The 25,556-nt window shown below is 35.3% G+C and overlaps 2 protein-coding genes and 1 pseudogene across 2 annotated transcripts in view; 2 read left to right on the top strand and 1 right to left on the bottom strand.

Moving 5' to 3' along the window:
• The first annotated feature begins 3,796 nt into the window (after positions 1-3,796).
• On the top strand, positions 3,797-8,209 carry VIP3 (Transducin/WD40 repeat-like superfamily protein). Its single transcript, XM_088951582.1, has 2 exons — positions 3,797-4,415; positions 7,307-8,209. Exons 1-2 carry the CDS (start codon positions 4,077-4,079, stop codon positions 7,931-7,933), a joined length of 966 nt encoding a protein of 321 aa, XP_088807708.1. The 5' UTR covers positions 3,797-4,076; the 3' UTR covers positions 7,934-8,209.
• A 2,714-nt stretch (positions 8,210-10,923) lies between these two features.
• On the bottom strand, positions 10,924-12,856 carry LOC148846875 (threonine synthase, chloroplastic-like; annotated as a pseudogene).
• Positions 12,857-22,634: 9,778 nt separating this feature from the next.
• Positions 22,635-25,556, top strand: part of LOC148846874 (myosin-17-like) — a 45,502-nt gene continuing 42,580 nt past the window's right edge. Inside the window, exon 1 of the mRNA XM_088950632.1 lies at positions 22,635-23,013. Within this exon, the coding sequence (XP_088806758.1) occupies positions 23,011-23,013 (3 nt within the window). The 5' untranslated portion in view covers positions 22,635-23,010. The remainder of the gene's footprint in view (positions 23,014-25,556) is intronic.

The raw sequence follows: 25,556 nt of genomic DNA, 5'->3' as shown, positions 1-25,556 counted from the left end.
GTCCCCTTGGTGTTCGTGCTTTAGGCTTGCTTTTGTGCCAAGCTGTTGTTTTTGCCACATGTCGCATAACTGTGAGGTCAGGCCAAATCTTCCTTCATCAGTGCCAGTTCAGAATTGATGTTAATTCACGGGCGGCCAAGCGAGTATGGGTGTGTGGAGGTGTTTATAATTTTGAATTATTGTAGGTTTGCAATTAAATTCAGAGTTCTAGGGTGGAGTGTAGTCAACTTATCCCTATAAAGTATTAGGCTGAACTTGGATTGGACTTCTAAGATCTGTTTGGCATTAATTTTGGATAAAAGAATCTTATATATATCTTCATTGAAAATTCTCAATGAAGAATTTAATATATATTATATATATGCTATCGGTTTTAGGTTGATGGTTCGACTGTCCAGTTCGAACGAATGACCCTTTCTGACAACAAAAATTACAAGCAAAAAATTATGGAATCGTTCTGACCACCGGTTTTTGGGTCGATGGTTCGACTGTCTAGTCAGAACAGATGGCCCGTTCTAACAACAAAAATTACAAGAAAAAAATTGAGTGTGTGAGGTTCATTAAGTAGTATCATAGATGTTATATCATTCAAGTGCATGACTCATACGACTTGAAAATAAAACTATTCTAGCCACCTGTTTTTGGGTCGATGTTTCGATCATCCAATTTGTATGGATGGCCCGTTCTAACAACAAAATTAAAATAAAAAATAAAAAAATGGCAAAAAACCATTGAATGGATCAATGGGTCGACGATTCGACCACTAGGGTCAATGGGTCGTTGACCGATTCAATGGTTTTTGGCCAGGGACCAGGATTGGGGTAAAATGGAACCAGTTGCCTGGATGGTTCACAATTAAAAAAAAATGGTGATTCAACCGTCCGGTTCGAATGGACGACCCATTATGACAACAAAAATTATAGGCAAAAAATTGAGTGTGTGAGGTCCAGTAAGCAGTATCGTACGTGTTATGTCATTTAAGCGTATGACTCATATGGCTCGAAAATGGAACCGTTCTAGCCACCGATTTTTTGGTCGACGGTTCAACCGTCTGGTTCGAACAAACAACCCATTCTGACAACAAAAATATTAAAAAAATGGCCAAAAACCATTAGGTCAACGGTTTGACCACTTGGGTCAATGGGTCATTAACCGATTCAACGGTTTTTGTCAGGGACCGGGATTGGGATAAAATGAAACCGGTTGCCTGGACGCTTTCCACTTAAAAAAATGGTCAAAACCATTGAACGGGTCAACGGGTAGTTTTTAGCCAGGGACCGGGATTAAGGTCAAACAGAACCGGTAGCCTAGACGGTTCCTAGGCCGAAATGCCTGTCTGTCTGGATCAATGACGGTTCAAAAACCATGGTTTTTTTAAGCTTTTGGATTTTCACTATTCAAATGTTTCTTCTACTTTTGGCTTTATTCGAGCGTGTGCGGTATGTTCCTATTTTTCATTTTCTTTTTTTTTTTTGTGTGTGTTTGGTCTTCTTCTTCAACAAAAATTACAGGCAAAAAATCGAGTGTGTGAGGTCCATTAAGTAGTATCATATGTGCTATGTCATTCAAGCGTGTGACTCGTATGACTCAAAAATGGAATCATTTTGGCCACTGGTTTTGGATCGACGGTTCGACTGTCCGGTTTGAACGGATGACCCGTTCTAACAACAAAAATAAAAAAAAAAAGAACGGCCAAAAACCATTGAATAGGTCAACAAGTCGACAACGCTACCGCCTGGGTCAATGGGTCATTGATCGATTCAATGGTTTTTTTGCCAGGGACAGGGATTGGAATAAAATGGAACCAGTTGCCTAGACGGTTCCCAATTAAAAAAATAAAAAAATGATAAAAAACCATTGAACGAGTCAACGGGTTGATAGTTCGATCGCTTGGATCAATGGGTCATTGATCGATTTAGCTGCTTTTAGCTAGGGACCGGGATTGGGTAAAACGGAACCGGTTGCCTAGAGGGTTCTTGGGCTGAAATGTCTGTCTATCCGGATCAATGGTAGTTTGAAAACTATGGCTTTTATGCTTTTGGATTTTTACTATTCAAATGTTTCTTCTACTGTTGGCTTTATTTGAGCGTGTACGGTCTAGGGCTTACCACCATTTTATTTCTACCCTTTTGTTTTTTCTTTGGGTTTTCATGTGCAATTTTTTTTTTAACTTTCTTGCAAGACAATCTGCTTTTGTCTCTTTCTTTGATTGCATGTATGTTTAGCTCCGTCTCAAAGCGGAACTTTGGACTCAATTTTCTATTTTCTTTTTCCTTGGCTTTTTCAGTTTGGTGTTAGGGTTGTTCACGGGCCGGGTTGGGTCGGTTTAGTGTTGTTTTTCCAATTGACCCAACTTGGTCGGGTTGCCTGAAAATGAAACCAAAACCGACCCTGTGTTAGGCAAAACCGACCTAGTCGGTTTGAGTGCTTGAGTTGAGGGGCTAAGGGAGTAAGGGCGGACCAAGTTAGAAGTTACCAAGAAAAGAAAAAGTCAAATTGTGTTAGATAAAGAAGACTGGAATTTAGAATTTTTAAGAAGGCTTCTAATCTAAGTAAAAAAGACACCTAATTGTAATTACCTATTTGGTGTGAAGGACCTTAGAGGATAGGGTACTTTCTTTAAACCTTCCAAAAAATGCAAGAAGCTATTAATAGGATTAATGGCATTCCTTGTCTTGCAATGCTTGCCATTAATGGCATTCCTAAAGAGAAGACTAGAAAATAGAAACTATAAGTAACTAGAAAGTAGAAACTAAGTTAGGTACTAACTACTAAGTACTAACTAGGAACTAAGTCGGTTCGGTTTCGGTTTTCATGTGCAGAAACCGAAATCGAACCGACCCATCGGTTTATGCTTTTTAGTAACCCGAAACTGATCGACGCTAAAGAAAACCTGGTTGACTCAGGTTGGGTTGGACCGAGTTGGTAAGTTTGGTCGGTTTGGGTCTTCTTATGAACAACCCTATTTGGTGGATTCACGACCAATCTTTTTATGTGTTTGAGGTCACTTTGGATTTACATTTCAAGGTTTTGGAATCCCTTGCAATGTCCACCCTTCCCATGACTATGACTACAAAGTTATTTTGTCTAATTATTGACATCTAAAAAAATGACCTAGAAATGGAACCGTTTTGGCCATCAGTTTCCAGGTCGACGGTTCGACTGTCCAATTCGAACGAATGGCCCATTCTGACAATGAAAATTAAAAAATAAAAATGGACAAAAACCGTTGAACAGGTCAACGGGTCGATTGTTCGAACACTCGGGTCAATAGGTCGTTGACTTATTCAACGATTTTTTGCCAGGGACTGGGTTTGGAGTAAAACGGAACCGGTTGCCTGGACGGTTCTCAGGCCGAATGGTCCTACTGTCCGAGTCAATTAGGAGTTCTCGATGTGAAACAAAAGACAACTATGAAGTAGAACTCAAAACTATCACTGTATGATCGTATTCTTTTATATTAGATGCTTTGCTGAAGTAATATTTAAAAAACGAGCACATGATGATCTCTTTTAAGTCTTTATATGAGTTTCAAGACTTGATTACTTATAATTGCAAATTTATTATTAAGAAACTATTGTATTTTTTAATATAGTAAATAGCAATGTTGTAATTTCATTTCAGCCCTCGGGACCCCTCCCTAGTGAATTCTTTATTATAAAAATCATAAGAATACCTTAAATAATTTTTAGGCTGAATTTGGATTGGGTTTTTAAGATTTGTTTGACATTAATTTTGAATAAAAATGAAATTTTTATTATAAAAACCATAAGAATACCTTAAATAATTTTTCGAAGAATAGGTAAGTTTTTGCCCATTTGATAAATCATAGGGTACTCCATACGTCAAGTATTGAACCAAAATCGTTAAGCAGGTGCCAGGCTGCACACAAGAAAAGCAGTAGACTGAAAACAGCAAACGGGCCGGCCACCAAGCAAAGAATTCGAACTCAACCGAAGCCAGAGGTTACGAATCAAAAAGAAGTCAGACAGAAACGAAACGCGCCAGAGAGAGAGCTTTCTTGCTCCTCGCCTTTGTTTTTAGGGTTTCTGCTTCTAGGGTTTTATAATTTATCAATGAAGCTTGCAGGGTTGAAATCGATCGAAAATGCTCATGAAGAATCAGTATGGGCTGTCACCTGGGTTCCTGCAACCGACGCCCGGCCTGCTCTTCTGCTCACTGGCTCCCTCGACGAGACTGTGAAGTTATGGCGACCAGACGAGCTCGTCCTGGAGGGTACTAATACAGGGCACTGCCTCGGCGTGGTCTCGGTTGCTGCCCATCCTTCCGGTGTTATCGCAGCTTCTGCTTCTCTCGATAGCTTTGTTCGGGTTTTCGATGTCGATACGAACGCCACAATTGCCACTCTCGAAGCTCCACCATCAGAAGTCTGGCAAATGAAGTTTGATCCTAAGGTTAATAACCTTCACCTTTCCTATGCTTACTTCGTAATCCCAGCTTCTCACGGGTTTCTGATAGTGTTACGTGAAAAATTAGTATTTAGACATTGTTTTTTTTTTTATCATTTTTCCCTGTTCTTTGATGCATAGTCGATAGAAGGATTGACCAATTATTTGCTTGCCTGACTCTGTTTTTCTTAATGTCAATGCCAAATGGTGTTTGTATTGGTGCATGACAACTCCAATGGGTTAAAATATTCAAAACCCAATTAACTTCTGAGCTCCAACCTAGTTCGGAGTGCTCAATTTGAGATTAGGCTTCTAAGTTTTACGTGGAAACACCTACCTCCTTTAGGTACCACAGAGCTAAATTCTGATGGATGTTCTACAGGTACTGCAATTCTGGTTTCCACCTATCTGCATTGATTAAGTCGTTAGTCCAAACTAGATTATTCATCATTGTGGTTGGGGCCTTGGAGGATAATTCCAAAGTCATGATTAAATGGATAAAAGAGGGAGGAGAGGGATTTTTGCCTCAAGAGCGAATCTGGAAGGATTTTATGGGAACAGTAACTGTGGGGTAGTCTTGGGGCGTCTATTTTGAGAACTGACCTATGGTTTTTCTTATCTCATTTATGGGACTTCCCTACTTTGACACTTTAATTTTCTTAACCATTAAAAAAGAGTACCTTGGAGAAACAATCCCTATTGCACAAATATTACCATTTTATACTTTCTCTAGCTGAGGGCTGTGCAATAACGATTCTATGTTCAAGGAATACAGAAAAACCTTTATTTCATAATTGATTGCCAGAATCAGACTGCTCATTAGCTGTCTGTAGACAACCGAAATTAGAAATCACAGTCATATGCAAACACAAATATATACACAATTTGAAGGTATTGGCAGGATTTTTGTTCTTTGCCATTGGGTATGAACTCTTTATTCATAAATATTGATCATGAACGCACTTACATGCTAAAAGGGACACTTTGCAGATTTAACAAATTATAGCCATTCTACTTTTCACTTGGAAACTCTTCTGATACATCATGGTAATAGCACTAGTATTGTTTTGGGTAGTTAAATTCATCAGCCTCCAAAATACACATGAAAGCTAATCTTACATGTTCATGTGTAGAAGATTGTCTCCTGGTTACCCACACTCTAATTTTTGGCAATACTTTGTTGATTGGTGACATGGTTGCTGCTAAAACCAAAGTGATTGCCCTCCTTACAGGTTCCACGATTGTCAAGCAAATGATACCAAAGTTTTTTTGATCAGCAGACCAAGGTTATTTTTAGTCCTTGGAGACTTGGTAAATGCCATCAAGTGAGCAAGGAGAGCCAAGGTGGGTCCATGGAGGTTGATGCATTTCCTAAATGAGATAAGAACCAACCTTTGTTCCGTCCCGTTTACACCATGGCAGGTGGAAATTGAACTTTGATGGCTGCCATGTTGGTAATCTGGGGATGTTGTGTATTAGGGTAAAAATTAGAGGTGACAGGGGATACACAGTGCCAAGTTTTTCATGACCAGCTGGGGTTGGAAATTCTTCAAGAGCAGAAATTTAGCAATTCTACAGGGGCTGAAGTTGGCAACAGCTGGTTGGAAGTTCTAGCACCATAGCTTCATTGGAAATTCTGGAAATTCTTTGCTGTCTTTGCACTTATGGATGCTTTCTCAGGATACAACTGAAGACAGCTGACAAAAACCAAAATCAGACTTTCATCGTTACGGAGTGGGGAACCTTCTGTTAATTGGTCATGCCATTTGGCCTAAAGAATGCTGGAACAACCACGGACACTGCATTTTCTGGTCAGATGTCCTAGAGCTTTGGGGTCTAGTCTGTTGTGGTCATTCAATTGGGTCCCTAGATCAGCAAATAGTGTGGCTCACTCATTAGCTAGTGCTGGCGAGTCTTAGGAGAATTTATGTTGGAGACAGTCAAGAGGGGTCTAGTCTGTTGTGGTCATTCAATTGGGTCCCTAGATCAGCAAATAGTGTGGCTCACTCATTAGCTAGTGCTGGTGAGTCTTAGGAGAATTTATGTTGGAGACAGTCAAGACCAAGGGGATCACTATAGAAAACAACTTTATGCTGTTTCTGTGTTTTCTTTCCCTACCATTATTATTAGGTTTTGGCATAGGTCATGTCTTACATCAAGCTTAACTTAACACAACTTCGTATTTGTTTTTTGCCCATACATCTGCCTAGTGCTTGGTGTAATGGTAAAATCTTTGGATTGACAAGTATGAGAACGTTGGCTCAAGTTTGAGAGAGGTCACTTTACCAAAAATAAAAGCCAAAGGTTAAGTCCATATCCTGTCCACCCCTCCCAAGACCAAATAACTAGTCAGATGGGGCCAACATTGGGTAATGACTTTTCTACACCTGTATAGTACTTTGCTAGAATTTACTTGTTTGAGAAAAAAATCAAGGTTGAAGGCAAGGTTACTGAGCCAAGTCATCCACAATACGATGCCCAAGACTTCTCATTCAATATCATATGCATGTATGAGCCATCCTTTATGTGAATGATCCCTATTTGGCAAACCATATGGCCCACACTTTAGCAAAACAAGGGGTTATGAGCGCAAATATGTTTTGAGCTAAGTTGCAATTACATGAATGGGGGAGAGGTTTATGCCTCTCACCACATCCACACTATAATTTGTTTTGTTTTTTTTTTTCTGGTCTTTTTGATTTCTAGTTACAACTGTACTTTTATTTTTGCTGAGATTTTCTGCATTGCTTACATGGATTACAGAACTAAGTTCAGTGAACTACCAAACTTTAACCCAGTCCTTATTTTTATGACTAAACTACACAAGCTTTTTTTAATTATATATTTATTTAATTATTCTAATCACAAAGATAACAAATTGATTATGCTCTTTACAGGGCACCATTCTAGCAGTTGCTGGCGGAGGCAGCGCATCAGTTAAGTTATGGGACACTGCAACATGGCAACTAATAGCAACTCTGTCTGTTCCACGTCCAGAAGGATCTAAGCCTTCTGATAAGAGTGGCAGTGGCAAGTTCGTCCTTTCAGTTGCATGGAGTCCAGATGGGAGAAGACTGGCTTGTGGTTCCATGGATGGCACAATCTCCGTCTTTGATGTAGCACGAGCCAAGTTCCTGCATCACCTGGAGGGTCACTCCATGCCCGTGAGATCACTTGTGTACTCCCCTGTTGACACTCGGGTCCTATTTTCAGCCTCAGATGATGCTCATGTGCACATGTACGATGCAGATGGCAAGAGCCTGGTTGGAGCCATGTCAGGTCATGCAAGCTGGGTTTTGAGCTTGGATGCAAACCCAGATGGTGCGGCACTTGCAACAGGCTCAAGTGATCGGACTGTGCGGCTTTGGGATTTGAACATGAGGGCCTCAGTGCAGACAATGAGTAATCACACGGACCAGGTTTGGGGGGTGGCATTCCGCCCGCCAGGGGGGACTGGTGTCCGGGCAGGTCGGCTTGCGAGTGTGTCCGACGATAAGAGCATATCATTGTACGATTACTCATGAAAGTAGAAACTCATTGGTGGGTGGACATAGAGAATTTGCTCTTAGGCCCAAATCCAAATGCATCTGCTCTGAATTGCTATTATCATTCATCGTGGAGAGCTTTGACGTTGAAACTGCAAAAAAATCTCTTTTGTCCTTCAGTCGTCAAGAAGCTCTCTTTGTATTGTATTAGAAAACACGACTGGTGGCAAAAGGGATTAGAGCTTTCTTTTAATTGATTTGGAACTTGTTGCAGTCAATACTGAAATATAGGATTTGTTAAGGTGATGGCTCCAATGATTTTAGATTGATTTTGTTCTTGTTTGTGATGGGCCGATTGTTGGTTGACCCCAGATTCTTGGTAAATCCAGTTGTGTTTTTTTCTTTTTTTTGAGATTATATGTTCTTAGGATTAACATAGCTTTTGCCATGGCTGCGTGTGTGTGTGTCTACAAGGCATCCGCATTGGTTATGCTTGGTTCCATGGGCGATTATGAGAAAATGCAGAAACTGAAACGCTTTTATTTATTAAAACAGCGTTTTTCAGATAAATGTTTATATAAACACTCTCTTAATAAACGCCCACAGAACAAGACACATACATTATTTTTACCAAAAACCATTCGTTTTTTTTTTTTTCCGTAAAATTACCAAACACCATTCTGGCAGATGCAGAAATGTTGCATTGTTGCATTGTTGCCATGTTGGGGGAGGATTGGGCCCCGGGCCCTCAGGCCTCGGCTCTTCAAATTTCAATGGTTGCTCAACCCAATTACACATGCCCGTCTAAATTGCACTCATAAGACCTGGCAAATAACTGAGTGACTCCCATTTTAATAAATCCTGGTTTCCCATATCTGGACAACCAAATACTTGCTGCATTTTCTCCCATTTGGCCCTTTACTTGGTCATTTGGTGTATTGGTGGGTTCAAAAACTGATCTGTACCGTATGATACATGTGGATATCTTGCGGTATTTTGAACCTTTGATAGTCAATGCCACGCCATAGCCACCACCTTCCAGCTCCGAAGCATGTAAATGCCAAATTACAATATCTATCTATCGCTTTCCATGTTCATTGTCAATATGGTGAATTCTACAAAACTGGAGTACAAAACTGCGAACTGAAACCAAATGAAGAAATCAAGAATTAAGAGATGGTGGGCAAGTGGACCTTGCAATGTTAATCTCTAAAAATATCCTTTAGAGATTGAGTAGGTCTTAGCGTTTAAGGCTAGAACTCATTTTTGTTCATTATTTTTAGCATAACAAACAGATAAATGCAGAACTATGAATATATCCTTCAATAGTTTCAGTTCTGATGATACCTCAGAAATGATTTCTCATTGTCTTAATCTGTCTTAAATGACAACAAGCGCTTTCATTCAATTGAATTGGTTTCTGCTGTTAACTTTATTAGTTGATCCATCTTACTTAAACTTGGATCAGATGCTACTGACAATGTGTAACACCATCTCTAGTGGAGAAAGCTAAAGATTTGTGAAAGCATTAACTTGAAGCTTAAGAAGTCAGATATAAAAAATGACCATTATCAAATGTGAACTGTACCAAAATGAATACAATAATAAAGGCTTCACATCTGCTACAAACAAGGCACGTACAATGGGACCTTAACTAATCAAGTGTACATGCCAGTTGTATGGATCATTGCCATGTTCACTCTTGATTGTGTTACCTAGCCGGTAGCCAATTATACATGTTTTTAACAGTCTAACAGATCCTACCCCCACAATAAGCCTTTCTCTGTCTTAAGAAGTCAATGGGTGTTGAGTCTTGTTTTGCACCTTTTTTTCTTTTAGTATACAATGAATTTTGATCAATAGCTGCAAATTCTGCACAAAAGTCATGCAATCTACTAGGAATGAAACATTAGCAATGCAATCCTTAGTTTCTCACAGATGGGAATTTGCCACTCTACCAGAAGTGTAACATAACAGAAAAAATGTCAGGTTTTAGGAAATAAATAATATGTTGTAATATTAACATTTAGTGGGGGAGAAAAGGGAATGATATATTATGAAAGGGGCTAGAAGGGGTAGGGGTAGACCTAAAAGGACATGTAGGAATAACAAAAAATGATTTAAGCACCAACAATTTAACAGTGGATATGGCATTAAACAGAAAGGAATGACAAAGCAAGATTATGTAGCCGATCCCATATAATTAGGATGAGGCTTAGATGATGATGGTATGTTGTTATTTTGCATGGATAATGATATTCATGTGGCAAGGGGGCCACTCAAAACCCAAATTAGATTACCATCCAATTTCAAGATAACACCCCCTCCCCCACAAATATTCATGTCAGAATGATATTCATGATTATTGCCTCGTCTTCAATTAAACCTTTAATATAAATAATGGTAATCTAATGTTTCTTTCATCACCTAGGGGCCCCACAATCGCCCAGCTTTACCCTGCTGCCCTTCCTGACAACTATGACAGGGAATAGTGCAATCTCTGCTTGAATCTTAGCCTCCTCCATGTAATCCTTCTCTACCTTTCCATATAATACTTGTATCACAGTTACATAATAACTGCTCGTCATCTTGCAGAAGAATGTATAGTAAGTAATAGATGATATTGCAAAACAAAAAATTTCCAGCACTAGAATGCAGAAATGGCATTATATATGTTTATAAGAGGATTTCTATGTGCCAAGTTGCTGGAAATCATTTAAGTTTTACTAGCTGGATCTCTGGTATTTCTCATTATGGCCAAGCAAAAGCAAACTTCATAGCACTGATATATCCTAAGAAACAATAAGCATTACAATGCATGTTTATGAGTAATGCTCATTTTTCTTTCAGAACTTAAAAGCTGTATTTGGATTGAGTGTGGATTTGAGGATTACAATTCAGGTGTGGAGATTCATTTTCCCTTGATGATATCTAAGTCAAACTTGAACATCAAGTTATGCAAAGTAATCCAAGGCAGCAGCAAAGAGAATAAAAGATACCAATAAAAAGAAATCAGTGACCAAACGTGCTTTATCAGTAATTTTCAAATAATATTGCTACTTCGGAAACTTGGCATCAAATGCTACAGATATTGAGGCAACCAAGAAAGAATGCATAAAACTACAACGGCAATAACTAACAGAAACGAGGAGAATCAAACATTCAAACATTCCAAACTTATAATGAGCACAAGATGACTAATGTTTTGGAGTCTTGCTCAATAAATACTTCTTTAGAACATCTATAACTGACCCAAAATCTGCTTTTACATGAACTGGTGGGTTAGCATACCTGCAAGCCATGTCTGCAATCTCCTTTGAGTGGTAGTCAATGTTGGACTGTGTGAACTTCAGCCCATGAGCAGTGCTAACCACTACAGTCCGATCAGTAGGGCCAATAACCCCACTTTTCCTAAGTTTAATCAATGCTGTCACCAGTATGAGGACATATAAACATGCCAGTCGAATCTGCTTGGGCCATAGCATCCATCAGTTCTTCTTCAGTTGCTTCTTCCACAATCCCATCCGAATTCTAGAGGGCAAGCACAGCTCAATCTATAGAAAGTGGATCTCCAATCTGTATGGCAGATGCAAAAGTTGTATTAGCTTTCACCGGCTTGAATTCAGTCCATCCTGACTTGTAATGAAGGTACAGCGGATTGGCATTGGCAGCCTGAGCACAGACAAGTCGTGGGATCCGATCGACAAGCCCCAGTTCTTTGCACATGCTGAACCCTTTATAGAAAGCATAGATATTGCCCAGGTTTCCGCCGGAAACAATAACCCAGTCTGGCACCTCCCAGTCAAACTGCTGCAATATTTCAATGGCAGCCGTCTTCTGCCCTTCAAGCCTCAGACTGTTCAAAGAGTTGGCAAGATAGATTGGCAACTCTGATGTAACCTCACGAATCAACTGCATGCACCCATCAAAATCTGTGTCAAGACTCAAAACAAAAGCCCCATTTGCAATTGGTTGGACCAACTGGGCAATCGAAATTCGATTTGCAGGGAGAAAAACGATGGATGGAATTCCCGCCGAAGCGCAATATGCAGAGAGAGCAGCAGAAGTATCCCCAGTGGAAGCACACCCCACACCAACTACCGGCCGATTCATCTTTCTCAACCGGTTCACCTGACTCACCAAGACAGTCATCCCCAAATCTTTAAAACTACCCGTATGACTGATCCCACAATGCTTCACCCATAAATCATTCATACCCAAAAACTCTTTGCCGAAACGCTCGGCCCAGAAAAGGTTGGAATTGCCTTCAAAGGCGCTAACGATATCGTCACTGTCGATCTCTGGGAGGACCCACTCCTTCTTACTCCAAACGCCGGAGCCATAAGGCCACGTCGTCTTGCCGACTCAGGAGTCAAAGAGTGATTTCCAGTATTGACCGTCGAACTTCTTGAGAGCGTCCATGTCGTGTTGGACGTCGAGGAGGCCTCCGGAGCGGCTGCGGTAGACGATCTCGTCGAGGGAGTAAGATTCAGTCGATGTGGGATCAGCGTTGAATGGAACGTATTTGGCGGAAAAGCCATGTTTGTGGGTGGAGAAGTTGTGACGGCGAGCTTCGTCGCGGATGTTCTCTTGGGCGGGCCGGCGGTGCTTCACGACGACCTTCGATGGAGGAGATGTTAACGAATGGTTGGTGCTTTGAGTGACCAGAGGAAGAGGACGCGCAGGTTATGATTGAATGGACGTGGCCTCTAGCATTTCGACAGATGGATTTCGGTTTGTCTGTAACTGTGAGAGAGCATGGAGGAGCCTGAAGCAATGAACGCACGGTCATTCTATTCTGTCTTTTTCCTCTTTACTTTCTCTCAGAATAGGCGAACTGGCAATTGGCGAAGGGACGAGGATGGACATGGCGACTAATGTACTTGTATAGATATCGGCTTCTATCAGTGCAAATATGTGCCCACACCATTCTAACAGCCTCTGCTCCGGAAGATATTAAAATCGATGTGAAGCGCCCATGTAAGGAGAAAAAGCGTCTTATATGCACATCCCACTGTCTATTGATATCTCCTCGTAAATAATAACACATAAGTATTTTCAAGAGATGTATTATAAAATCGGCGTGACGCGTTCTTCGTCAGAAACAGATATAACGGTATCTGCTCCTCACAAATAGGCGCCTCACAATCACATCCACCATAATAGGATGTATATGTCAGGCGCCAGATGTGAGGAGCAGATCCTGTCTCCCTTTCGAACGGACTTTAACCTGACTGAAGCCGAAATGGTCGTTTGGTACTTTAAACGAAGGCTAGACGACGCTGCAGTGCAAGTGCTGCACCCTCACAAAATCCTCCTAACACCCACTTCAGAAATTAACCCACTCTTGTCGTATTTGTTACAAACAACACATGATCAGTGTATTAAATTTTAAATATATTGTTCGTAGCAGATCCGAATTCCAAAGTGTCTTGTCATAACTTATTTGAATTGAAATTCCCTGACCATTTACGTGATGGAGATCTGTTCAAAACAAGGAGTATGCAACATGAGAGCCCATTCACGTAGCAAAAAAACAAAATCCCCCCTATATTATACTTGCATTTGTTCTCTTTAATTTTTTCAATCTTTAAACTATTATTTTCCTATTCATTTGAAGGACTTGTGGTTCTATTAGTTTTGTAAATACAACATTGAATTATGTCCGTGTTCTAAGTGATTCTTATCATAGAGGTTGTTGGAAAATAGGGTCACTGAAACTTGAAGGAGGAGCTTTGAGATGCATAGAGAGAGAGGGAATTTTGAAATTGTTCTGTGTGAAATGTCTTATTTATCCTTAAATAGCTTCTAAAGATGTATGAAGAAAAGGTAAGTGTTGGTCTAGATAATGCACCTTGAACATTGTTTAAAAGATAGTTAATAATTAATGACTATTAACTTTGAATTGTGCCTTTTGATGATCATATTTGATCTAATAGTAATCATTGATCACATCAACGGTGATTAAAGTGCACCTCTACTAAATAGAAGTGCGAGCAAGGTGCGCCTCTAAAGCATCTCATTGCGTCAAACACACACGTTGCACGATATCAAATCTCCATACTCTCTTCTTCTATTTCTAAGGAGTGTAAATCAACTCCTATTAAAAAATCCAAAACAAAACTTGTAAATATCTAATGTGGGACAAGTTCAAACTGGTTTTAGTAAGAGAAAATTTGTTTTCTAAAACAAGTGTGCAGGTGCAATTTCTTATATAATTGACCAATCAAACCCATTGGATTTGATCTCTAATGAGATTTCTTTATGATAAATATAAATTTATGATTTTATTTGATTCTTCTTGATTTATTAGATAAAGGAATGAGTGGTTTTTATATTCTAAGATAAGATGAAGAGAAACATTCATGTTAGTGAAATGAATGGGGAATTTAAAAAAAAAAAACTTTTTCTATGCCATTGAAAAAAAAAGAAATAAATTTAGGTGCACATTTTAGTAATTTAACCCATTTCATGCAAATAAAATATTATTAATAAAATAATTATTTTAATACATAAGTTTAATATACATATATATAATTATAAATTAATTAATATTTTAATTTACATTACATTAAATAACAACATATTAAAGATTTACAATAATAAAAAAATGTTCAAAAAAATATTTAAGAGTATAATATCTACTAATCAACATTTATACCAAAAATGATTTTTAGTTTTAGAAAAAAACTATAGAAACAAAAATATCAGTAATGTAATAATTATATTAGTAATTACAAATTTGCATACTATGTATGTACGTACGTACGTACGTACGTATGTATGTATGTATGTATCTTAGAAAATTTAACAAATTTGATATATGTTAAATTGAAAATATATTTTTTATAAATTATTAATTGATATTTTAGTTTACATTTGAGAATTTAATATTTAGTTGGATTTTGTGTTAATATAAACAAAATATCAATAACTAAATATCTTAAATTCAAATAATCAATATTTCTAAATATATTGTATATTATATAAATATTTAAATAACTAAGTATTTTAAATAATGGAATATTTAAAATAACTATATTTTAAATAGTTAAAATAACAAAATTATGCAATAAAATAAAAAATTATAACATAATATTCAAATTAATAATGATTTAATATTTTTACAAAATTAATAATGAAATTATGTAATAGTAGTATAGACTTTAGAATAATTATTAAAAATACAAAAAATAATTATAATAGATTTAATAATATTCATATTATTAATAGTTTTATATTTTTACAAAATTTATCACGAAATTATGTACTCACAATATACGTTATGATTTTCTAGATTATTCAAATAAAATGTTATTAAAATAATAAAATTAAACATTGAAAAAATAAAATATTATTTCAACATTTCAATAACTAAATATCTCAAATAGTAAAATAATAAAAGTAGCTAAATAATTACATAGAAAAAGGTTTAATTATTTAAATATTTTAATAACTAAATATCTTAAATTCAAATAATGAATATTTTTAAATATTTAAATAACTAAGTATTTTAAATAACGAATATTTAAAATAACAAAATTATGCAATAAAATAAAATTAATCATAACATAATATTCAAATTAATAATAATTTAATATTTTTACAAAATTAATAATGAAATTATGTAATAATAGTATAAACTTTAAAATATTTATTAAAAACACACAAATATTTAAAATAGATTTAATAATATTGATATTATTAATGGTTTTATATTTTTACAAAATTCATCATGAGATTATGTACTAACTATATAAATTATGGTTTTTCATATTATTCAAATTAAATATTATTAAAATAACAGAAATTTAACATTAAAATTTAAAATATTATTTAAATATTTCAATAACTTAATATCTTAAACTCAAATAATGAGGATTTTTAATTATTTTATATACCGCTTAAGTATTAATAACTAAATATTTTAAAAAATAAATAAATCATAACATAATATTAAAATTAATAATAATTTAAAATTTTACAAATTTAATAATGAAATTATGTAATTATAGATTAAATTATAATTTTATAGATTATTAAATTCAATTAATAATTATAATTATAAAATTTAAATAAGAATATATTTAAATAACTAAATAATATTTTAATAACCAATTTCACTTATATCAACTAATAATTCTAGAAAAATAAAATTTTAAAAAATAATATTCATTAATAATGATTTTAAAATCTTAATCTATATTTATTATATATTTAATATACTATAATTAATATTTATTGTATTTTCAAAAATTATTTATAGTTTTTTGATAAATATATTTTCTATAATTATGTATAAATCTATATTTATTTTGTTATTTAAAAAATAATAATAATTATTGGATATTAAACTATTGTTATTTAACTTTTTAAATTGAATTTATTATACTTATTGTATTTACTGTATTTTTTGTGTACTTTATTCATTGATATTTATTAGAGATTAAACTATTATTTGATATTACAATATTTATTGACTGACTTAATATATTTTTAGTATTTTTTGTATTTTTGTGATTATTGTAATTATTTTATTTTTATTATCAATATATTTTCAATTATTGTGCATTTTCGCTATAAATTTTTAATAATTATTGGATATTAAAATACTTTTATTTATTAGATATTAAAATATTAATTTAGATGAAATTAGGAGTGTTGATCATGACCTGATTTAGTTTGGTTGTAAGCTATTTGGCCAATCAAATTGACATGGTCAGGATAGGGAGTTGGTTACCCTAAATCTACTGACCATTAGTGAAAACCAATTAAATCGGGTTGTATTGGTTTGGTTTGATTTTCGGTTTGCTCAATTGGTTTAAAAGATTATATTGAAAACTTAATTTTAAATTTTAAAATTTACATTAATATTATTAAAAATTAAATTTATAATATAAAATATTTGAGACTAAGAAATTTGGGAATTTCCCCACTTTCCTATATTAAAAAATTATATTTAAAATATAAAAATATTAATATATATCTATGATTGGGTCATTCAAATTTGGTCAATTGGGTTGGTCAATTTCATTAGTTTGATGAATAAAACTAACTATAATTATTTTTAATTTTGTATTATAAAAATTTATTAAAAGTAGTATATAAAATATGAATTATTATTATTATTTTTTAAGTTGAAAATATAAACAATTGTGTACTCTCATGTGATTCTGTTAGGGTCATTTACTAGAACATGTCTTATACTTTTACATATTTACTTAAGCTACCTTATAGTTTTCATTTTATTAAAACATCTCATATATTTTACAACTTATTTACTTAATCAACATTTCACTAAGGAGTGTGTGTTTTGCCACTAGGCCCATGATTTTTTATTCAAAAAACACCCTTAAACACTTTTTTTGTATAGAAAACAAAATTAAACAAATATAGCCAATAGAGTGGTTACCTATGTCTTATAAAGGGCAAAAATGGTATTTTTATTTTTATTTTATTTTGATTAAATTTATTTAAATGAACATTATGGTCAACATTGTTATTTTCCACTGTCATCTAATGGAAGATTGATTAAATCCATTGCAAATTATAAGTGGTGTTTTAGTAAAATTTTAACTATAAGGGAAATTTTAGTAAATCCATGAAACTATAAGAGGTATTTTAGTAAATTATCCTTTATATTATTTAGCTTTTGCTTAATAAATCATGTGCATTTCACGGGTCCCCACTAGTTTATATATTATTTGTAACTATTTGATTTTAAATTTAGTGTTATTGATATATTTATGGAATTCATATGTGTTTCCCCAACGTATCTAAGTGTTTCCATTTTCTTCATTTGTATTCATGCATTTCCAAAGCGTATCCATATCTATATCTAAGATACAATACTCGATGCTAATACTTTAATCCTTGGTTTTATAATTTGAGGTTCATGTTCATTTTTCAAATTGAATATAATAATAAGATTTGATTGCTGCTACATGATTATGGAAGTTTTTAAGGTTTAACCTTTTGTGGTTTATCTCTACATTTTTTTAGGGTTTGTTTGGTTGGTAGCCAGAATTGGAATTGGAATTGAAATTGAAATCGGAATCGGAATCGAAACCTAAGTGGTCTATTTCCATAGCCTGTTAGGTTTAGACAGGAATGATAATGAAATTTGGAATCACTAGTAATGGGGTTTCAGTCCCAAGGGAGAGGCAAGGATTAGCCATTCCCTCAAATGGGGGAATGCCATCCCAGCAAGAATGAGAATGGGATTCTCATTCCGCTCAACCAAGTAGTTGGAATCGGAATAACCCATTATGATTCCAGTTATAAACCCTTATTCCAATGAACCAAATGGGGCCTAAATATTTTACGGGATGTGTTTATTAAATTAGAGCCTCACTTGGCTAAACTTAATTGTTGTATTAAGGGTTGTTTAACCAATAATAACGCCTCACATTAGACATCAAGTATATATGCCCCACATCCACTCCACTCCAATCTCTCACATCATAGTTAGGAATGGCAACGGGGCGGGGCAAGGACAAGGAGCCTCTCCCCATCCCCGTCCCTACTAATGGGGACAAGGCTATCCCCATCCTCATCCCCATGGGGATTCCCATTCCCCCGTAATTTTTTATAATGTTAATTATTTTGTTTTGTTTTTTATTTTACAATTTATTCAAAAAGTTTCAAACATATTCAATCATATTTTTAAAATATTAATATATAGATGCATGTGTACATATATAACGTATGTATACATATATATTAGTGGGGATCCTACGGGAGTGGGGATCGGGGTCCCCGCGGGGCGGGGAGTGCTCCCCTATTAACGGGAATGAAAATTTCCCCAACCCCATCACCACGGGGGAATGCCATATCTAATCGCATTATCGCTGACATGGGGGCATTATTATTAATTAAACAATCCCTAACATGGCTATTAATGCAGCCGTCAAGTGCAACTAATCCAGCCATATTATATAGAGTGCACTAATATGAACCTCGATCTCTTGAAAGCAAAATCTTTGCAAGTAGCATCCAAATGTACAATGGGAATATCTCCCATACATTGTACGTGTATGTTAAATTCATTGGGAGATATTCTTAACGTGCAGCTAGATGCCCTTACTTTTAGAATATGAGCTCAGATATCTTGAAATCAAAAACTTTGTGCAAATAACATCTACCAGCACATTGTGAATATCTCCCATACATTGTATATGTATATTAAATATTGGGGTATTTTCTTAATGTGTGGCCAGACACCTCTGCTTTTAGAACGTGTGTAGAGTTTTTCCTTGCAAGGGATCCCATGGCCTTGATATGGCTCCCACAAGAGTTTGGCTTCAGTTGGTGCAAGTCCGTGCTCATACTATTCGAACAACCTCTTGCAACCTTTAATTGGGAATATCTCCACATGAAATAAATCACATAAATATGTACGGAGATATTCCTAATGCAAGGCTGTAAAGGCTGTTCGAACTAGTGTTGCACTGATTGAACCCGAGCTCTTCCCACTAACCTTTTATGGACCAGCTATTATTTTCCACTTTCTCACTTATAGCAATTAAGGCCGTGTCTGGTTGCACTGCAAATTTATTTGCACTAGAACAAATGCATGGGAGTGCAAATGTAAAAAATGCAAATTCTTGTTTAACTTTATTTTGGATTTTACTTTATTCTGCTTCATGTTTTAATTTACTTCATTTGTACTGCAATCATACAAAGTAAGTTAAAATTTGAAACAAGAATATGTCAGAATTTACACTGTCATGCTTTTGCATCAGCGCAAATTTATTTGCATTGCAACCAAACATAGCCTAAAGATCAGTTTGGAAGGAGTACAAATACAAATATGTAGAATGGAATACATATTTATATTTATACTCCTTTCAAACAGAGCCTAAGGACCGTTGTCTTTAGTTGCATTACTGTTTAGAACCATTTAATGATTTTAACATCTCCAATAGAATCGTTTTTACAGGATAAATAGTATGGGGATTTCTCTACTACTTTTCCCTTCCCTTCCCTACCTTTCCCTTCAAACCAAAGACAGCGTAAGGCTATGTTTAGTTTCGTATAAAATAAGAGAAAAATATAAAGTTGAGGGAAATTTCTTAATGTTTGCGGTGGAAAACCGATCTGGATATAAATTTTGGACCTAATTGGATTTTGCATTTGTTTATTTATAGCCATGATTTGCATTTTTTATGCAAAACTTGCATTCATTGGTAATGCAAATTACATTATTCCTCCTACCTCAACTCTCTGTTATATAAAATAGGGAGCATGTCATGTTTACTTCCTATCACACCATTTTCTATTTTACTTATCACAAATAAATAAGACAAAGTCAAGATTAAAAGAAAATGTAAATCAGAATTTATACTCAACCCATTTACACTAATACAAATGATATTTACACTCAAACATTACCAACCTAATAGTATCGCATGCTATCCTTTTCTCTCACATTTTATTATGGCTCAGTGGATCAATATCTCACACTGAGAAATAATTGAGTAATATTTGATAGTGACTCAAAAGTCTAAACCATAAGACAGCATAACTTTTCTGGTTGATTGAGATGCATTTTCAAAGTTCTGTTATCAGTCAATTGAAGTTCCTTTCTTCCACATATCCAACCTGATATCTTTACCAAATATAAAAAGTACCAAATTATATCCAAGTGATGGAGTATACATTGATGTGATCCCGTGCCAACTAAGAGAAGAATTGATATACTTTTCAATGAAGATAGAAGCAGCTCCAATTCAAAATCCATGGGAAGCTGGATCAAAAAAATGATCAACATCATGAATCAGCAAAAGCTCAACACATGTGTTGTCATTGAAGATTGCTAATTTGTTATATTACAATGATTACACACATATAACATAACAAATCATGAAGACCTTTTGACTGTGATGATTATGTATTTTATCCTATACAAATATGTACAGTGCAAATACATATTTGTATTTGTATTTGTACTCCTTCCAAACTGAGCCTAAATAGCATTTTCATTCAAATGCTATAGAGTACAGGAGTGTAATTATAGTTGGGATTTTGTCAAAATTTGAATGAATCCAACCCAAAAACCTGAGCCAAAGTTTTAAAATCGGCTACCCAATTTGCACTCCTGGTAGATTAAAATGCCACCAATTAAAACATGGTTTTACATTTTGGTTTCAGATATTGTAGCTGAAAATGAAATATGAACAAGTTTATGTCTGTTTACTTTGACCAAATTTTTTGGGTTTCATTCACTCATTTCAGCCAAAATTCTGGATATAATATCAAATATTCATATTTGGGTTTGTGAAATGCATGGTTATGTTGATTTCTTATTATATTTATGATGTTTTTGCCCATATACGGGTCTTCTCAAAATGAGGAAGTTCACAAATTATAAACAAAATAGTTTTATATGTTTTAAATGGCTTTGATAATAGTAACGAATTACAATATAGATCTATGGATCCATCCACAATTTATGTAAAAACATCTTTTATATTTTTTTGGTAATTTATACAAATAAAAATAAAATACTTATTTTATTAATTAAAAGTTATGGATTGTGTATGATATGCATCTCAGAACTATGCTTCTTATAACATTCTCATGGATTATATATATTAAATTATGATCTTATGTTTTTATAAATCATTAATTAATAATTTGATTTAGGATGCATTTTTTTGAAGCCTTGATTTATGTATTGGACTCTTGGACTTATGGAACTTCTGCATTCTCATAGATCCAATATGTTTTTAGATTAATTGTATACTTTCAATATTATTAATTAATAACTTAATTAAAAATAAAATAACATATTAATGGTTAATACATATAATATGTACTAACTACATATGTATCCGCAACATTGTATATTTCCTAAATGGGTCCCTAACGGTCAAGACAGCTGGGTCCCATAAAATATTCTAGATATGTGATGTAAGATGATATGGGTTTTGTTGGTCTGATCACATTATCTAGTATCGGAACATTTCTGGCTGGCAAGAAGGAGATAATTTGGTGGGAACACGTGTAACTTGTGTCAATGACAGTCTGCCCATAGATGTTCATCGCCTGTCAATTAATGGTCACGATACTCGCCTGTTCCTTAACACACATTTAGAATTTGAACTGACGAAAACGCACTCCGCTTGGGAGTTTCTGTTTGGAACCCCAGAGGCGATTTTAGTCTATATCCATGTCCGAAGTCAGATTGTTTTCCTAGTTTAGACAGCCTGCCCGCATGTGCGGAGGGTCTCATACGCCGTAGTCTTGTCCAATTTAAAGTATTTCTCTGGTAGCAAAGGGGGCGGATTATATCCGGTTGTCTTGTCGTGCGAATTAATAGTAATATCCATTTAAAAAAAATTAAAATGCAGTTACTATTTTACCCCTAATCAATTTAATCAAATAATTTATGCATAACGATTTTTTCTTTTCAACAAAAATTGAAGCTGAATTTTGCAACTCTTGGAACTTCGCCCTACATGCAGCCTTCCATGATGTATGTAGGGCGGAGAAAGTCCAAAAGCTTGTGTGAGCTCGTTGTTTAATAGCATTACTCTGATTTATTGGTCGAAAAAGTAAACCGTTAAAATTACTGAGAATAAGGGTGGTGATTTCGTAATTAATGAGAAATGAATGCCCAGAATTCAAACGGAAAGTAAATTTGCTTAATTAGTCAATAATTATTAATTAATTAATTAACTCGTTCCGTCGCTGGCTCGTTCATACTGTCGTTTAGAGCATAGAGGAGAGGCGCTTCGAAGGTGGTGTGGGTACCACGCATGTCCCACTCCCACCAGCCGACCCAGCTGACCTGACCAGAGGAGTTTATAATATAGAGAGAGAGTTACAACGCTTAGAGAGGGAAATTTTGAAGGTTATATTTGATTTCGTATATAAACTCCAATACTCATTCTGCGGGGAGAGAGAGAGACAGACAGACAGCTCTGAAGAAAGGGGAAATACCTGCTTCGTTTTTTCATAAATTACCTCCGATCTTCTCGAAATAGCGGCAGAGATTCCGAAGCTCTCTTTCTCTTCTTGCCGATCCGAGTCACTGAATTTGAGTCTACGTCGTCTGTTCCTCAGTTTTCCTTTCGGATGAGTTAGAGGAGATCCAGTCTACAAAATCGTCAATGGTAGTTTAGCAAAAGAGATATCATACTTAATTTGTTTGTTTTTAGTTATTTTTTTGGATGTTTAAGTATTCATTGATTTGCTTTCTGAGAGATATGCTTTAATTTTTTTTTGTTTCTCTTATTGGATGGTCTATGAATTATTGGTTGAAGAAAGGCAACTAGTTGTTTTGAAGTGCTTCTTGTAATTTGAATTCTGTTATGGAACTGGAGCTCCCTTCTCTGTTATGGCCCTTTATTCCAATATAACAAAAAATGTACAGTTTATTGTATGAAGTACTGGTCAACTGTTGTTTTTGCTTGAACCATGGTGCGAGACTGGGAAGGCCTAGATGCTTCTTCCCCAGCATTGTTGAGTTATGGTTTTGGATTGACAAATGCTTTAAGGTTTAGAGCTGGGCCAAATTGATAGGGAAAAAAAGAAGAATAAGAAGAATGTGGAAGTGTAGCCATGGTAGTTTATGTGGTATATTAAAGATTTTTTTGATGTTTTTATGTTTGATTTTATGATTGTATCCAGGTTTCTGTTGTGCTTATTTGTAGCCCTTGGCTAATTTAAGCGGAGACTGCAAGTTTTAACTGGAAGAACTACAAGTAATATGGAACTTGTCCTTGGCAGGAAATATAGAAATGTTGTTTCTTTTGGGGTCTGATTATGATACCAGAAAGGCATGATATCTAAAAAACTTATAACCAATTAACCTATATCATAAAAGTGGTAACCAATCAGTTGGTTTTCATCAAAATTTATGGGGGTATTTTAGTTGGTCAAAGCTCTTCCAATGTCATACCTCTTTGGCGTCATAGATTAACTCCTTTTATTTTCAATGGTAGTTCGTATATGAGAAGGAAAATGGAATGTTATGAAGGTCGAAGTTGTGTTTTGCTTTGCAAATCAATGTTCTTACCATGTTTGATTTCCATAGTTGTGATAAGAATGATTGATGTGAAAGTGAAACTTCACGAGTGCTTTATTAGACACTTTATGCAGGAAATTAAAAGCTAGGTTGATGGGTATAAACATGATGGGATAACAGTCATGGATATTATATTAGTATCAAGTTTCACGGTTCTAATATGCTGCTGGTTTTCAGAGCAACCTATAGTTCACCACAAACATGGTTTTTCTAGTTGCAGTTTTTTTATCACTAGTGGATAATACATGGACATGGTGTTTTACAAGTGAAAAGCACAACTAAAGTGTCAAATGTTCCTAGAACATTGGGTGCAAGGTACAAGGTGGGGTGCATGCTTGGATGACGTGAGATGCCACATAGGTTAAGCTGTTTAAACTCTAAAAATCATAGCCATAACCTACAATATGGGTAAATTACTCATTCAAACTTCAAATTCAGGTTAATTCATCAAAAATAGCAACTTGGATTGGGTTAGGTTGGACATTGTCAAATTTTGATGGGCCCAAGATCAAAATTGAGCTTGGCATGGTTGAAATTCTTCAAATCGGTCAATCCAACTTAGACCCCTGATAGCAACAAGCCAGGTGAGGTATGCCTTTTACAACATTGGGTCATAAAGTGAAGATTTAGAGGTCATTGGCTTGTTCTAAGTAGTCTTGCTGGTATTTGGGGCAAAGTCTAGCTGGTATGAACTATAGAAGAAAAAGACAAAGTACATAGACTTTCCTATGTATATAAGCATGCTTGTCATGTATATGTTTATGGATTCTTATTAGATTTTCTTGTTAAGTTTCTTGGTAGTAAAATCTTTGTTCCAAATTTTTGAAACAGGATATGGAGAGGAAATAGTTGTTTAGTGCGTTGTATCTTGAATTTGGAAATCAATGAACTTGACACATTCTTGAATGCTACCTTATAGGAAAGATGATTTACATATACTTGCCGAGGTCCTTATTCCTTTAGTTTGAAAAATATTATTGTAGAAAATTTCAAGTTCTTTTATGCCTTGAATGTACCTACATGTAATAATTGTCAATGTCCAATTGATGTTGTTAGATGATGAGGTTAGCTAATGGATCATGTGACTGAGGGGAGAGGGTAGGAAGATGAACAGATGGGTGGGGGCTAGGGAAGATAGGGGGAGTAAAAGAAAATTAAGTGAAAATGGGCCTCTAAGTTTGAGGGCTATGAATCAAGGTGGGGCAGGTTTTAGTTGGGTAGGGTGGTTTGGAAAACTTATTTGAGCCGACCAAGGTGGTGTTTGGCACTGAAAACGGGAAAATGGCACCACATCGGTGCCACATCAGAAAAAGTGATGCTTCAGAAAACGGTCTCTTATTTTGCATTGTTTTTCCAGAAAAAAACGTTGCTCTAGACCATGCCTTGGAAATTGGGAAAGTGTGGTATGAAGAAACGCCAAATTCAATGTTTTCTCAGAAAACACCTTGTTGCTGCTAGCGGTGCAATGACGTGGCATCATCTTGGGCGTTGGATAATGTAGACCAATGTTGAAAATGGTTATACAACACTGATACCAAACAAAACTAGTGCTGTTTCCCCAGAAAACAACCTATGTAACGACATCGATGCCAAACACCTACCAAATGAAATCCACATGTAGGTTCAACC

The sequence above is a fragment of the Nelumbo lutea genome, chromosome 6, assembly GCF_056320005.1.
Source record: "Nelumbo lutea isolate HS-2025 chromosome 6, American lotus-T2T, whole genome shotgun sequence".
NCBI lineage: Eukaryota > Viridiplantae > Streptophyta > Magnoliopsida > Proteales > Nelumbonaceae > Nelumbo > Nelumbo lutea.
The sequence above is the reverse complement of the archived record's forward strand: the minus strand, read 5'-3'. Positions and strand labels throughout refer to the sequence as shown.

Bases quoted from the DNA above. Each gene is read 5' to 3' on its own strand.
- VIP3 (XM_088951582.1), top strand. From the start codon at position 4,077: ATGAAGCTTGCAGGGTTGAAATCGATCGAAAATGCTCATGAAGAATCA. The intron at 4,416-7,306 runs GTTAATAACCTT...TGCTCTTTACAG, and splicing joins AAATGAAGTTTGATCCTAAG to GGCACCATTCTAGCAGTTGC.